Raw genomic sequence first — 15,192 nt, 5'->3', positions numbered from 1 at the left:
AACCACTATAAACGAAAACATACTATACATGGCAACTTCGAATGAACCTCTTGCATGCTACCCACAGCCCATATGTAAATGCAGGTTTTTGTGGCAAATTTTTGTATTAACTGCCGTAAAGAGTCGAAAGCATAATAAACATACTACAGTAGATCTGATGCTTTTAACAGCAGTTTCCTTGTCAATAAATTAAACTCATGTATTATTATTATTTTTTGCAATCATTAGTTCCTGCGATTAAATTAAATGAAAAATATGCACATACAAATACATATATGTGAGGGTAAGTTAACCTTGCTTTCTGGAGTACCCCTTGGACATTCTGTGAAGTTCACAAGAACACATTTTTAATGTGCCATTGAAGAGGTTTCAATAAAGACAAAAACACTTGATGTGCCAATTCAACAAATTTATTAAAAGATTTAGAAAACGCCTGTTGTGCCAAATCCCACCTAAATGCACAGCTAGATCCTAAAATGTTGTAATAGCTCACATTTAAATATAATTTTTACATTTAAATATACATTTTACCAATTTTTACTACGTGTGAAAAAGGAACAATTACTTTGCAGCGGCAACAATATATTTTTACTAGTAGAAAATTATATACCTATATATGTGTGGTAACTAACTTATTTGTTAACTTCTTTAACAGAATAATAATTTTGCTTTAAATTCTTCAATTTCTAATACTTTACTGTTGAAATAATACAATGTACACGGAGAAAAATTATATACCTATATGTGTAGTAACCACCTTATTTGTTAACTTGTTTAACACAATAATTTTTGCTTTAAATTCTTTTTTCAAAACTCAAATTTTTTTCACTTTCAAAAATTCTAACACAAGTTCTTATTTTGGGATAATACCGGTAAAAATTTGTTGGGATTATTGTTAACCTTCTGCATGTTGTTTTCAAAAATATTTTAAAATACTCTATTACTGTTCACGATTTGGTTTATTACAACGCAGGTATTTATAAGAGTAATAAGAGTAAAGTCCTGTCATTTCAGAAAACCAGAGGGGCTTTTAACATGATTACATTTTTATTTATAATTAATTGTGGGGCCCTGGTTATTTATATTTTTATAATTTCAATTAATAAATAAATATTTGTATCGACTTGCAAACTGTTGTTTTGAAAACCCTAGTTGTCAGAGACATGAGAGGGACACAGGATTTGGCACAACACCCCCAGTGAGCAAGCCTGTGGCGACAGTGGCAAGGAAAAAACCAAAAAGGAAATAAAAAAACCTTGAGAGGAACCAGACTCAGCAGGGGGCTGCCCATCCTCTTCTGGCATGGCGTACACATTATTAATAACATTCCTATTTTAACTAATATTTTAAATTTTACTATACTTTACTATATATATATATATATATATATATATATATATATATATATATATATATATATATATATATATATATATATATATAGAGAGAGAGAGAGAGAGAGAGAGAGATCAATTATTATATTAAACTAATATTTTATATTTTAATATCTATATATCTATATCTTGAAACCAATTATTATATTAAACTAATATTTTATATTTTAATATCTATATATTGAAACTAATTATTATATTAAACTAATATTTTATATTTTAATATCTATATATTGAAACGAATTATTATATTAAACTAATATTTTATATTTTAATATCTATATATCTATATATTGAAACCAATTATTATATTAAACTAATATTTTATATTTTAATATCTATATATCTATATATTGAAACTAATTATTATATTAAACTAATATTTTATATTTTAATATCTATATATCTATATATTGAAACGAATTATTATATTAAACTAATATTTTATATTTTAATATCTATATATCTATACATAGAAACCAATTATTTAATATGATAAAACTAAATTTTAAGTAAATGAAATTAATTAATGCAATGAGCGGTGTAGTGAAGCAGCTCCCGACATCTAGCCGCTGGATCTGACATTGCATACAGGCTGGACACCCTGAGGTAGAGGAGGTAAAACAGAGAGGCTCATATTAGTGTATTTTTTTAAATTGTTTTGATTCTGCAAAACTGACAGAGCATTAAGTTCAGGTCAGATACGTGTCTTGCAAGAAACATTTAGCCACTCTTTCTTCTGAGAACCATTATACACTTTAACACTGTCTTGGTTTTCACATCAAAGCACATGCCTTTAAACAAAACATTGTATGATAAAATGCACTGAAACACTAGACTTTACCAGTAGTATTGACACTTACTTCTACTGCTTCAATGTGGTTCTTAATTTGCTTCTTTAGTCTTCAGTATTGTCCTACATGCCAAATGGGTTTGGTCACATTATCTAGCCATGAAACCAATAAATTAATAATGGGGTCACAAAATACACATATACTAACAAACAAACAAAACAAATAAATAAATGTTACAACTTACTAAAAGAAATCCAGCTTTCCAATGTATCCTGCTTGTCATTATCGGTGTTGTAGCACACTTGATCTTCTCAGACATTCTGACCTGGCGGTTCCTGAAAAACATCAGAATCAGAATTAAAATAAAATATTCCTCCAAAGTTATGATGTGCAGTAGTACAGTGACTGAAGCAAGTTCTTAAAACACTTAGCTTTAGATGGTATATTGCACACTCATATCCATTGTTGGGCATGACTGCTATCGTCTCAAAATTCTTCATGCAACTTTACAGAAGAGCACATTTTAATAATAACAGAACAGCAGGGGACTGCAAATAAAAAATCTAGTACACATTGTCACAAATTGAACACAAAGCAAATACATCACAACAGTGTCTTACTACTTCTAACTTTACCTTACTGTAATTTATGACTTACTGCTGCTGTTACTCTCACTGTCTGTGTCCTCCCTGGAGTTGCCACACTAATCCTCACTGCATCCTGTATGCTGCTGCCATCGCCTTTACTTCCTAGTGTCCTCCCTCGAGCTGCCACATTACTACTTCGTCCTTCAGCCACTCTTTCTTCTGAAAACCATGATACACTTTAACAATTGATTTTCACATCAAAGCACATGCCTTTGAACAACACATTGTATCAAAAATGCACTGAAACACTAGACTTTACCAGTAGTATTGACACTTACCTGAGACTGCTCCTTCCTTTGCTTCTTTAGTCTTCAGTATTGTCCTCAATGCCAAATGGGTTTGGTCACATTATCTAGCCATGAAATCAACAATTGAATAATGGGGTCACTAAATACACATATACTAACAAACAAACAAAACAAATAAAAAAAAGTTACAACTTACTAAAAGAAATCCAGCTTTCCAATGTATCCTGCTTGTCATCATGGGTGTTGTAGCACACTTGATCTTCTCAGACATTCTGACCTGGCAGTTCCTGAAGAACATCAGAATCAGAATTAGAATAAAACATTCCTCCAAAAGTAGTTACAATGTGCAGTAGTACAGTGACTGAAGAAAGTTCTTAAAACACTTAGCTTTAGATGGTATATTGCACACTCATATCCATTGTTGGACAGGGCTGCTATCGTCTCAAAATTCTTCCTGCAACTTTACAAAAGAGCACATTTTAATAATAACAGAACAGCGGGGGACTGCAAATAAAAAATCTATGACACATTTTCACAAATTGAACACAAAGCAAATACATCACAACAGTGTCTTATTACTTCTAACTTTACCTTACTATCATTTATGACTTACTGCCGCTGTTGCTCTCACTGTCTGTGTCCTCCCTGGAGTTGCCACACTTATCCTCACTGCATCCTGTATGCTGCTGCCGCCGCCTTTACTTCCTAGTGTCCTCCCTCCAGCTGCCACATTACTCCTTCATCCTTCCTGCTGCTGTACCTGCTTTGTAGCTCACTGCCATAACACTGTTAAATGACCATAGATGCCAAAATCTCATTGCAACATGACCATACACACCAACCCGTTGGCTAAGGCTGTCAGTGAGCCCCCACTGTCGTCGTTAATGCAGGTTCAGTGGCCCCCGGTTTTGTATGGCATGACAACACAACGCAAGACAACAAAACAACACGACCATACGCAACAACCCGTTGGCTAAGGCTGTCAATGAGCCCCCACTGTCGTCGTTAATGCAGGTTCAGTGGCCCCCGGTTTTGTATGGCATGACAACACAACGCAAGACAACAAATCAACACGACCATACGCACCAACCCGTTGGCTAAGGCTGTCAATGAGCCCCCACTGTCGTCGTTAATGCAGGTTCAGTGGCCCCCGGTTTCGTATGGCATAACAACACAACCATTAGTGCACAACCATTCAAGTCAACCCATTGGCTAAGGCTGTCAGAGCCCTATTGCCACTGTTAATGCTTACTGCCCATCATTCCATTTGTCGAAACACCACAACCATAACCACCTACCCATTGGCTAAGGCCATCAAAGTCCCACTGGTATAACCATACACGCCAAACCATTGGCTGAGGCCATCCAAGACCCGAAGCATGCTTCTTACCTTCCGCAGCCATGATAGCACCAAAAATCCAACCAGCGCTGCGTCTCCAGCTCCTCCGATTACACCTCCAGCACGACACAGCCTAAAGAAAGTTGATGCATGCTAACCGACATTTGCTGGTACCTTCTCCATCCATAATAGCACCAGAAACCCAACCAGCGCTGCGTCTCCAGCTCCTCCGATTGCACGTCCAGCACCACATAGCTTGAAGAAAGTTAATGCGTAGTCGGTGCCCATGATTCCGTATGGCAAAAAACACAACAATATCCGCCAACCACAGAATGTCATTTTCGCAATATACAGTACACAGGATTGTGGTAACTGTAATAGCTCTGTAACACACCTGACTGAAGACACAAGTCCGGATGTGAGATGTATATGTGATCCAGTAGTGTGTGCTTCTCAGTTGTAGCTGATGTGATTAGCTGTGTATATCCCTTGGATTGAAACATCTCCAGTATAGCCTTTCTTCCAGCAGATAAGAGGTCCTCATTAAAGTCTCCACTGATGATTACAGGATGGTTGTCTACAATGTCCAGATAATCAAGTAGGCCCCTTAAATTTGGCAAGAATTTTTCAAGACTGTAGTTTGGTGGCCTGTACACTGCAGCAATTGTTGCACACATTGGGGTGTCGATTTTGATGACAACAAACTCCAGGTCTGTGACACTTTGGATGTACTGTCTGGACTGAGCTTGAATATCTTCTTTGCAAAATATTGCAACTCCACCACCGTCTTTCTTTGCCATTTCTGCATGGGTTGAGTAGGAGACATGTCTATTCCGTGCAAACATCTTGTATCCTTCCAACTGGAGATGTTGTGGAATACATGAGCCAGACAAGTGACTTTCCGTTATGCAAAGAATATCCGATAAAAGTAGCTCATGATGGCATCTGATATCCTCGATGTGAGATGACAGTCCTTCCGTGTTGTGGTGAACTATTTTAAGTGTTTGGTCCTGGTTGATTTCCCTTATGTGTTTCAAAAGTGGCATGATTCCTTCGAATGTCACTTTTCTCATGTTCTGCAACGATGCTGTGATTTCAGGATCAGCATAAATCTTCTTTTCAATGAAGTCTGTAATATGTAATCCAGAAAGCGACGTTGTTCGGCTGAGGGCAACATAGGCCATTCCAGGTTCGAAAATCTTCTTCAGTGACACTACAGCAGACTGCATTGTCATACCTTGAACTTTGTGAGCTGTGCAGGCATAAGCGAGCTTGATGGGAAATTGACGACGAACTGTTCCTTTCCTAAGACTTTCTTCAGATCTCTCAATATATACAGAGTTGTCATCTTCACCTTCCACTCTTCTGCGGTGTTTCAGACCTGCATTTGGATTGTCGAGCTGAAGTCCTAGCATGTGTACAGTGGAGATTCCATCTCTTGTTTTAGTGACAATGTTAACAATCTGACCAAAACATCCATTTACAATTCCATCTTCAACATCCAGATTCCTTGTCACCATTATACGAGCTCCCACTGCAACTTGTATAGAATCCAGCAAGTCATCCTTCTTTCCGGTGACAGGTTTCTTTTGTCTTTTCATCACTCCTGTTCTTGGGTCTTTCCTGTAGTCTTCGGCATCAATGGTTATGATGTCAGTGTGAATAGCCTGTATTGTTTTAGTATTGTGCATGTGAACTTCCTTGTTGGTTGCAAATATGTGCAGAGCATCATGAGGGCAGTCTTCTGGGTTCTTTACAGCTTGGAGTAACAGAACTCGGTCTTCTTCTCTAAGAACATCAGTCTTCTGCCTCACTCGCAGTCGATTTAAAAGCTCAGCAAAGGCAAGGTCCTCCTTTTGACGCATGATCTCTGTAAGGGTAATTATTTGAAAACTGTCCTTCCAGAAGTCCAGAACATCATCTTCATACACACAGAGTGGTTTGGCTTTACCGAGAGGTGGTAGTTGGAAAAAGTCTCCTACAGCGAGAACAGAGATTCCTCCAAATGCTTTCTTGCTGCCTCTGATCTGTTGAAGTCTCCAGTTTACATAGGCGAAAAGATCCTTCGAAATCATGGACACTTCATCAATGATGAGAATTTCCACACTGCATAATTCTGCTCGTACTTCATCTAGAGCATTTCCAAGTCCTTGATAAGGTGGCTTTAAGTTCCTTGGCAGTTTTAAAATGGAATGCAGTGTTTTACCAGATATATTGAATGCTGCTGTTCCTGTAAATGCACTCAAAATCACTGTAGGCACAGAGAGATCCCCTTCCTCCTGAAGTCGAGGCAATTGTCTTAGAATCTTGGTTGCTTCCGTATATATGCACTTAATGACATGTGATTTTCCACAACCAGCACCACCTGACACGAAGTAAAAAAACTGTTCCGGATTATGACCCCAGACGCGCTTCTGACACCACTGACGGACAATGTAGAATATTGCTGCCTGTGTCTCATTTAGACTTCGAAACATCTTTCTGACAAAGTCAACACTCATCTGTGGTGCCTTTATCAGAGGAACGACTCCATCTCCATCTTCAAGAAGAATCTGGTATTCCGGTACATCATCTTGCTCATCCTCTTCATCATGATTGACATCTTCTCGTTCTGCAATGCACTCCAAATTATCCACTTCAGCTTCAGGGGCAAAAGCTGTCCAAGCATTCTCAGATGGGCCTTGTTGCTGCAACTGTTCAATTGCTTTGTCCACTTCTTCACTGTGTTTTTCGAATTTCTCCTGGTTTGCTTTCACTATTGCGCATACAGGCATTCGGACACCAGGGTGGGAAGGAAGTTCCACAAATGCACTTTTGTAAAACTGCTCATACGTTGGAAATGTTGGAGGTTTTAGCTGGGCATTGAAACGATGTGGCACATAAAGTTTCACTAATCTTCCGTAAAACTTTTCCGGTTGTTTCTCCTCCGAAAACCGTGCATATCGAATAACGGCAGCCTTACCGACAGATCTCTTCTGAACAAATCCCATATCATTGAGCAGACGTTGTACATTCTTTCCCTTAGTTTGCTGACCGTACACAATGCGGTAATTTGACACAAAGTCTGCCAGACATATCTTTTCAAACTCCAGTGTTTGAGGCCTTGCTCTGTATTTATCTATTATTCCCGACATCCAAACATCCTCTGAATCTGGATTTTTGTGCAGTAGGACACTAAGGGGCAGACTCATCTTCAGAGCATCGTCATCCGTCGGTATAAACACAACACTTCGCGAACACTTCTTCATTGGTAGGCTGCACGTTCGTGCAACAGACTCCTGCGAGCTCACTTGTCTGTGCTTCGAATAGGCTTGCATAATGTGCTTCATTTCATCCTCTTCGTTCACATCTGTTTCACGCACTGCTTTGATCACGTTCTTTAGCATCTCGTTCATTTCATGCTCTGGCTTGGAAATGTAGGACAACATATACATGATGCAACTGTAAGGGTCAAGTATATACTGAATGTCCATGTTAGCATTCCATGCCCTCAACAAATCCGGATTGTATCCATTAACCCAAACCTCCTTTGGATCACGTTTGATCAAAATGACACTAGATGTGGACAACTCCCTGGTGTACTTCATGTAATCCTCCATGGACAAATTACATTTTGTCAGTAGCTCAGACAAGTTTTCAAAGGTGACTTGGGGATCATTCAGCAAATCCCACAATGGCTTGAGTTTCATTCTAGCATCACTCATTGCTTTTCGAACCGCATCTGACCTTGAGCTTCTTCTGTCTTGATGGCTATCCTCTTCAGTTTCCTCTTCTTCAGGTCGCTGTGGTCGTGGACGAGTTATTGTGGTGTCAGACATTGGTAATTTAGGGAACCCAAACCTACACAACACATTTCCTTTCTTGCATGACTTGGAGTGTTTTCTGCTGTGAAGCTGAACCTCTGTAACAATCTGATGAAGTTCAGGATCAGTCGTGGAATCAGGGAGCCTGCATGTTATGTAGCGATCAATAAAGCCACAAACAACTTCATCAGAATCACTTTCGAACTCGGGTGCATCCTTTACCCATGCAAGCAGATGTATATGTGGGCTTCCTCTTGCTTGAAACTCAACTCTGTAAAAGTAATCTTCAACCTTACCAATGGGTTGGGCAGGTGACAAAAGCAGGTGAGTCATTAGCGCATCCACTCGTTTCTCAAACATCCGCATGACAGTAACATGGTTACTTCGAAGGATTTCACATTTTGTCATCCAGTCAAGCTCTGAAAAATCGACGTCTTCCCCTTGCTGAGCCTTGATTGCCGTAATTACTTCAGGCCATCGCATTTCGGCCGCACTGAATGTGCAAAAGAAAGTTGGTGTTCCCAACTGCCTGATCATGGCTTGTAGATCTCTTAGTGTTTTCTCCCAGTAAGATGGCGAACCTCTCAGGGGTTGCATGAACCGTGTGGCATCTTTGTTGTGCACCAGTCTTTCAACCTCATGGTTATCTTGAAGCAACCTGTTGGAAATTCTTCTGCCATCTCTTGTTATAGGTTTGCCTTTCCGCAACTGGACAGTCATGCTGTTCCTGGCCAGATGTGTTTCTGTCGCAAACTGTGCAAAGAAAAGGTAACTCTGGTCTCTTGCAAACCGTGTATCCACAGAGAACAATCTCGCATTGAAATACATACTTGGTGACAATGCTTTTTCTCTTGCCTCATCAATTGTGTTAGGTCCAGTAGGGAACTGAACAGGGAACGCCATGGCTTCCAGCTTTGGGATTTTGAAAAATCCAACAGGTTTTTTTCCCTGAGCAGGTGCAATGCTGAATATTCCCTCGCCATATGATAAAATCTCCTGGCCGATGTCAGGTGGCTGCATACATGTGTCCAAGGTGAGGCCAGGTCTAAGTTCATCCTGTTCCTCTTCACTCACATGTTGCTCATTCTCCTCAGCAACACTGACGTCTTGTTGCTGTTCTGTCTCAATTTCCTCATCAAGGTGACTTTCAAGTATTGAATTTTCACTTATGGAGATATCCTTGTATTCGGAGTGAATCGCTTTTAGCTTTAATAAAGCTGCAACGACGTTGTGCATATTCACAGTGTAAAAAATGCTGGTATCCTTTAAATTGGACGTGTCTTTTAAGCTTCACCTGTAGGAGTTGCGACTCATTGCTATGTCTTGGTAGACAATTCACCGTCTTTTCCACCTCAGACGGCACACACACAACCGCCCCATGCACTGCTCTTTGTTGTCCTTTAGGCAGTGCGACAATTTTTGCAAACGGTACAATTTTGGCAATGAGTTGACGTTCAAGCACATTTAATTCCATTAATTCTGCAGGGATCTGTGCCAATTCAAGTTTGTTTGCCACAGCAACTGAAGACATGCTTCCTCTCTTTAGATGGCTATCACAAGTATGGCAAATCCATTCCTTTCTTCTTTGTTCTGGAACCACACAAGAATCTCTGCAGCTACTGTCACAAATGTGAACATATTGCCCGGTTAAGCAAGATGCCACAATATGTGGATTTTTAATGTAACTCCTTCTGTTGCAGACTCTGACTTGATTTGGAAACATAGCTCTGTGACAGACTGTGCAGACATGTGTGGGGCCTTGCTGAATGTTACATCTGAATGCATCTATGGCACTTTGCATTACTTTGCTGACCACAGGCTGAGGTGTTTCCAGTCTGGAACTGATGTAAAGTTTATATTTCCTTTTGATTCGAAGTGCACATTGCAATTTATGATAAACATGGTATGCCACATCACTGACACATTTCTGTCTTTTGTACAAGGTACATCGTAATATGTGACACGCTCTAAACTGTGGGTCATCTGCATATCTCTTGAGCATATACTCTTTCATCTTCCTCTGAAAAACAGTATCCATGGTGTACCTTCTCACAATGCACTCTTTCATCTTCCTCTGAAAGACAGTATCCGTGTTGTACCTCCTCACCATATACTCTTTCATCTTCTCTTTCATCTTCCTCTGAAAGACAGTATCTGTGTTGTACCTCCTCACCATATACTCTTTCATCTTCTCTTTCATCTTCCTCTGAAAGACAGTATCCGTGTTGTACCTCCTCACCATATACTCTTTCATCTTCTCTTTCATCTTCCTCTGAAAGACAGTATCCGTGTTGTACCTCCTCACTATGTACCCTTTCTTTTTTGTCTGAGCAACAGTACATGTGTTATACCTTCTTGTCATATATTGTTGAAATTTCTTTCTGAATTGAGGATCTTGATTATATCGCTCCTTCATAACCTCCTTTTTTTTTAGTCGATATTTTAAACAGGTAACATATCGCTCTTTTTCATATTCCCTTTTCTTCAATTTTCTGACTTTCTGAGATGCAATTTTGTCCCTGTGTTGTAATTGTTGTTTTTGGTTTGCAGTTATTCTCCTCTTTACTTTTCTTCTCCACTGCTTATTTGTTTTCATCACCTGATGGTTTTCATCTGCTTTGAAAACAATCATTTCTGGGGTTTGGGGTTCAACAATGTTTCCTGATTTTGAAGGGGTCAAATTCATTTGTGAGACTTGTATAGAAGCTAATGGTGCTGACTGTTTGTCAGATTGCTGCTCCATTTCAAATGTCACCGGCAAAAATTCATAGCTGGCCCTATCAGAGTGATCCTGAAAGATCCTGAGAATTCTGTCTATCATGTCACTTAGGTGGGTAAAAGTTAACATGACAGCAGTTCCAGCTCCAGTAGGATGTCGCAAACCTTCAGCAGTCCTTGAGTGTGAATCAAAGAATCCATATCTTCCAGATCTGTCTCTGAACAGAGCAATGCATTCCATAGAAACGATGAGCAACGCAAGGCTAACAGTAGTTGAAAGACACTGCAGTCTTTCAGTAAGAGGAATAAACCATTCTTCTGTGCCAGGGTTCCCTCTGGCTCTGAGGAATCCCATCTTAAGTTCAGACTTCTGCACACGGTATGTTTGGGTAAATGTTGAAACGTTCAGTGGTACATCCTCCACAGCCAAATTGTCCTGAAGAAATCTTTGCTCATGCATAAGCTGCATTTTAACACCAACATACAAAGCATCCCCCTCTTCTAAAACTCTATCAAGATCAGACATTCCAAACTGAACCCCTTCACTGTGGTTGGCCAAGAATATTAGTGCTACACATGTGCACTGATGATTCCTTGAGAAAACATCATACCTTATATCACCCTGGCAATGGGAAGCCTGCACAGACCAAACTCTGGGTGCACTATCACAGTCTTCTACATGTATTCTGTCAGATACCTGAGCTACAGCAGTAGGGATGCATGCCTGTTCAACCTGTAAATAATCATTAATGGAATCCTTAATAAAGCCTTCATATAGTCAAATCATTTTCAACTGTGAATCACTCATAAATCTTATAATAATTCAATGATTTCAGTTCCAACAAATATAAATTATAGAAAACAAATCACTTTATGATAATGCACACTTTTTCTATAGAAAGATATTTTTCCTACCCATATTGTATGTGCCATACAACTTGCTTAATAATGTAGACCAACCTTTTTAAGTAGGTTTCCCTTTAATTATGATCTCCCTACAAAACTACAGAATAGACCTGTCTGAGATTGATAAAAGTTAGCTAAAAAGATATGGGAAATAAAACAAAGACCAAGTTCTTTAAAACCTGAATGTTCTTTTACTAAAATCTTACTGATATGTGACATGCATAATAATTTAGAACACAGATGTATATTAGGGTTTTTTTCCACATCAAAGCATAGGCCAATATGTGTGGGGTCTCATTTAAAGCCTCTGGTGCTAATTCCTAGGGATGTGCAATTTATCGTTTTTCGATTTAAATTTCTGCACATTTGAATTGCAAAAACAAGATAATCGAGGTAATTCAATTAGTGTGTCGCATTCAGATCACAAGGTAGCAATCCTGTTTATGTTTGTAAAGTTATATGCATTTTAAGCTAGATGCATCAAAACATGCCTCGTGTTTAAAAATTAGAGATAAAAGACTTCGGCTGCGTCCGAAAACTCAAGGCAGTGACTCGTCGAAATTTAGAAGTACACCGTCGATAAAAAATTGCCCATATCGTCCAGCCCTAGTATAGTCACATCGTGCACAAACAACAAGGTCATAAGAGACACAGCCATCTTTTAATAGTATACATACTGGGAACTATATTCTCAGAAGGCAAAGCACTGCTACATGGGCGGAGTGACTCTGAGCAAACACTCTGCTCATCACCATTGGGTTTCTCGGGTGCTGCGAGCCAATGTAGCAATGCTTCGTCTTCTGAAAATATAGTTTCCTGTATGTATACAGTTAAAAGATGGCTGTGTATCTTATGGCCTTGTTATTTGTACACAGTGTGACTATACAAATCACAACATATACGTAAATAGGAAAATGTTTGCGTTGTTTTGTCACTTATTGGGAGCAGTATGTTAATTCTTTTAATCAGTGTCATGTGTTAGAGGCAATGTCGAGGTGCCGCACACAGAGAGAGAGAAAGCACGCCCGCACAAAATAGATGTCGCTGATTGCTCGCAACAGTGAATGAAGCCGTTTTAAACAGTAAAATAAAATGTAAATGGTAATCATGAAAAATCTATTCGTGGCGGCCAGTGTTAATTCTGTGGCGGCATGCCAAACAAAAAAAAATGTATTGGAAACAGTGGTATGGTATCATTTTTGTCCAGCCAAAGCAGCATGTTATTATCCCAAACAAAGAGATTTATAGTACCTTGTTAGTCCTGGAAAGTCTGGTCTGTTCATTTTCCAGGTCCACCTTTCTCCAACGTGTCTTTTGAGCCTGAGATCGCGTTCCCTTCCGTGGCATCCTTTAAAATATCAAGAGATACGAAAAATAATCCTTTCAAATATATCACCAATTTGGCTTAACTAAGTAACTTCTAAATGTAAAACTTTACTCTTAAGTCTTAAACGTAAGCCATGGGTCTCCTTCTAATTATCTAAATCAGTGTTTCCCAATCCTGGTCCTCAAGTACCCCTTCCCAGAAACATTTAAATGTCTCCTTATTTAAAACACCTGATTCAACTCATCAGCCTCCTTCCAGAATGGTTCACATGTCTCCCCAACGAGCTGATGAGTTAAATCAGGTGTGTTAGATAAGCAGACATCTAAAACTTTCTGGGAGGGGGTACTCAGGGACCAGGATTGGGATACACTGCTCTAAATGAACTCAGCTAAAAGCATAGAGAAATCTAATTACTCATTAGTCAAAACATTTTCAACAGGACAATCCAATATGCACATACTTTCCCGATGTATGTTCCCTGTTGAGCCTGCAAAGATAAAACCTGTAGAGTAGAGTAGCCTAAAGAAGCGAAAACAGTTTAATAACAATGCAATAGAATATGTATAAATTTAATGGTAAAATGCAACTGTAAAATACAATAAACAATTTGTTTTTTAAGAACAATAAAAGTAAAGTAAAAATGTAATGCTTTCTATAGGAAGTTAAACAAAGAGCACAAAAAATTATAAAATATCTATAAACTAATCTATATCTAATCTATAATCTAATCTATAAACTAATCTATAATCTAATTTTTAAACTAATCTATATCTAATCTATAATCTAATCTATAAACTAAAAATTGCCTTATTAAATAGAAGACAGAACACAAAAAAAATGTAATAAAAGTAACAGCCTTAATATAAGTATTTATATGAACTGCTCTCTGTAGAAAAAGCCAAAGCACAAGGAACCTGAAAAAGAAACAGACATAATAAGACACAGGAACTACAATCATGGTGGTCATCTCATGAAAATTCTATAATACTGCTTAAAAATCCACCAACACTGACCAAGGTAAAAGGTGCAGCAATTGTATTCCAATCAGTGAAGCTGAAAAACAAACAATGATAACATCATGAAAACTCAAGTCAACTATGCATAACATCCATGTTGTCAAACATCAATTATATAATTCATGTCTATGTAAAAAATGTAATTGCTTGGAATGTATCTTGAAAATGTCTCTTTCTTAGAATAACCAGTCATAAATACAAGGCAAGTTATGCCAAATATACAATCTTGGACTGGGTGGACTGCCTATTGATCCAGGTCTACAGCAAGAAAGCTGGAAGAAGATTCAGCATCCCCTTATATAGTACAAGTGGTTCGAAGAATGGTTCAGGAATGTGGTATTTATTATTTGTAGTATAAACAGCAGTTTTCATTTGAATGGTTTCTATAATCCTGATCACTGTCATTATTATATCGATGTTGTTTTAAACAAGCAAAGTACAAAACTGCTTGTATTTCTGGCCATGTCACAAATTAATTTATTACCTCAAAATGCAGGAATGACAGCTCGTGAATCAGTATTCTAAAAGAGAGAAATCAGTGTCACACATAAAACTCAACTACAGTCATACAGAGTAGAAAACAATACAGAAAGCAAGCAAAGGGCTGCTTCTAAACATTTGGAGGCCCTAAGCAAAATTTAGACCTCACCCCTCCCTAAATTTCAGAAAAAGTGTTTTTCTTACACTGTAAGCAATCATTTAAACACTAAAATTGCTGACAAGATTTACTATCATTCTTATTAGTAATATTCCAGTAATTTATTTAACAAACACACACTTTTTTACACTGCAAACAAAATACTACAGATAAACATGATGGGCCAGTTTCCCAGGCAGGGTTTAGACATTACTTCCGTGCATCTTGTGACAAAACGGTAGCATTGAATCTGATAAGATATGTCACTGCAAGCTGTTTATACAGTAGTTCACACAATTCAAACATGCATTTTGATCTGTGACTATACTTAATTCCTGTAATTGAAACCACCCCTTTATTACT

General features: G+C 38.3%; 1 protein-coding gene across 4 annotated transcripts; it reads right to left on the bottom strand.

Moving 5' to 3' along the window:
- Positions 1 to 1,570: 1,570 nt before the first annotated feature.
- LOC129450812 (uncharacterized) lies at positions 1,571 to 14,834 on the bottom strand. Of its 4 annotated transcripts, XR_012357640.1 has the most exons (11): positions 14,677 to 14,834; positions 14,190 to 14,229; positions 13,637 to 14,090; positions 13,101 to 13,197; positions 11,555 to 11,676; positions 3,280 to 3,543; positions 3,114 to 3,187; positions 2,846 to 2,994; positions 2,433 to 2,523; positions 2,258 to 2,340; positions 1,579 to 1,998 (listed from the first exon to the last, which is right to left on the bottom strand). XR_012357640.1 is itself a non-coding variant. In XM_073853317.1 (3 exons), the coding sequence occupies exon 1, from the start codon at positions 9,459 to 9,461 to the stop codon at positions 4,758 to 4,760; it is 4,704 nt and encodes a 1,567-aa protein (XP_073709418.1). In that variant the 5' UTR covers positions 9,462 to 9,471; the 3' UTR covers positions 3,114 to 3,187; positions 3,280 to 3,543; positions 3,697 to 4,757. The 4 variants fall into 4 exon arrangements, 1 of the variants encoding a protein (XP_073709418.1); XR_012357641.1 differs by lacking the exon at positions 11,555 to 11,676 and having other exon boundaries at positions 1,580 to 1,998; positions 14,677 to 14,825; XR_012357642.1 differs by lacking the exons at positions 2,846 to 2,994; positions 3,114 to 3,187; positions 3,280 to 3,543; ... (3 more) ...; positions 14,190 to 14,229; positions 14,677 to 14,834 and having other exon boundaries at positions 1,571 to 1,998; positions 2,429 to 2,837.
- Positions 14,835 to 15,192: the final 358 nt, after the last annotated feature.

This window comes from Misgurnus anguillicaudatus, chromosome 15 (genome assembly GCF_027580225.2).
Source record: "Misgurnus anguillicaudatus chromosome 15, ASM2758022v2, whole genome shotgun sequence".
Lineage (NCBI taxonomy): Eukaryota > Metazoa > Chordata > Actinopteri > Cypriniformes > Cobitidae > Misgurnus > Misgurnus anguillicaudatus.
The sequence above is the reverse complement of the archived record's forward strand: the minus strand, read 5'-3'. Positions and strand labels throughout refer to the sequence as shown.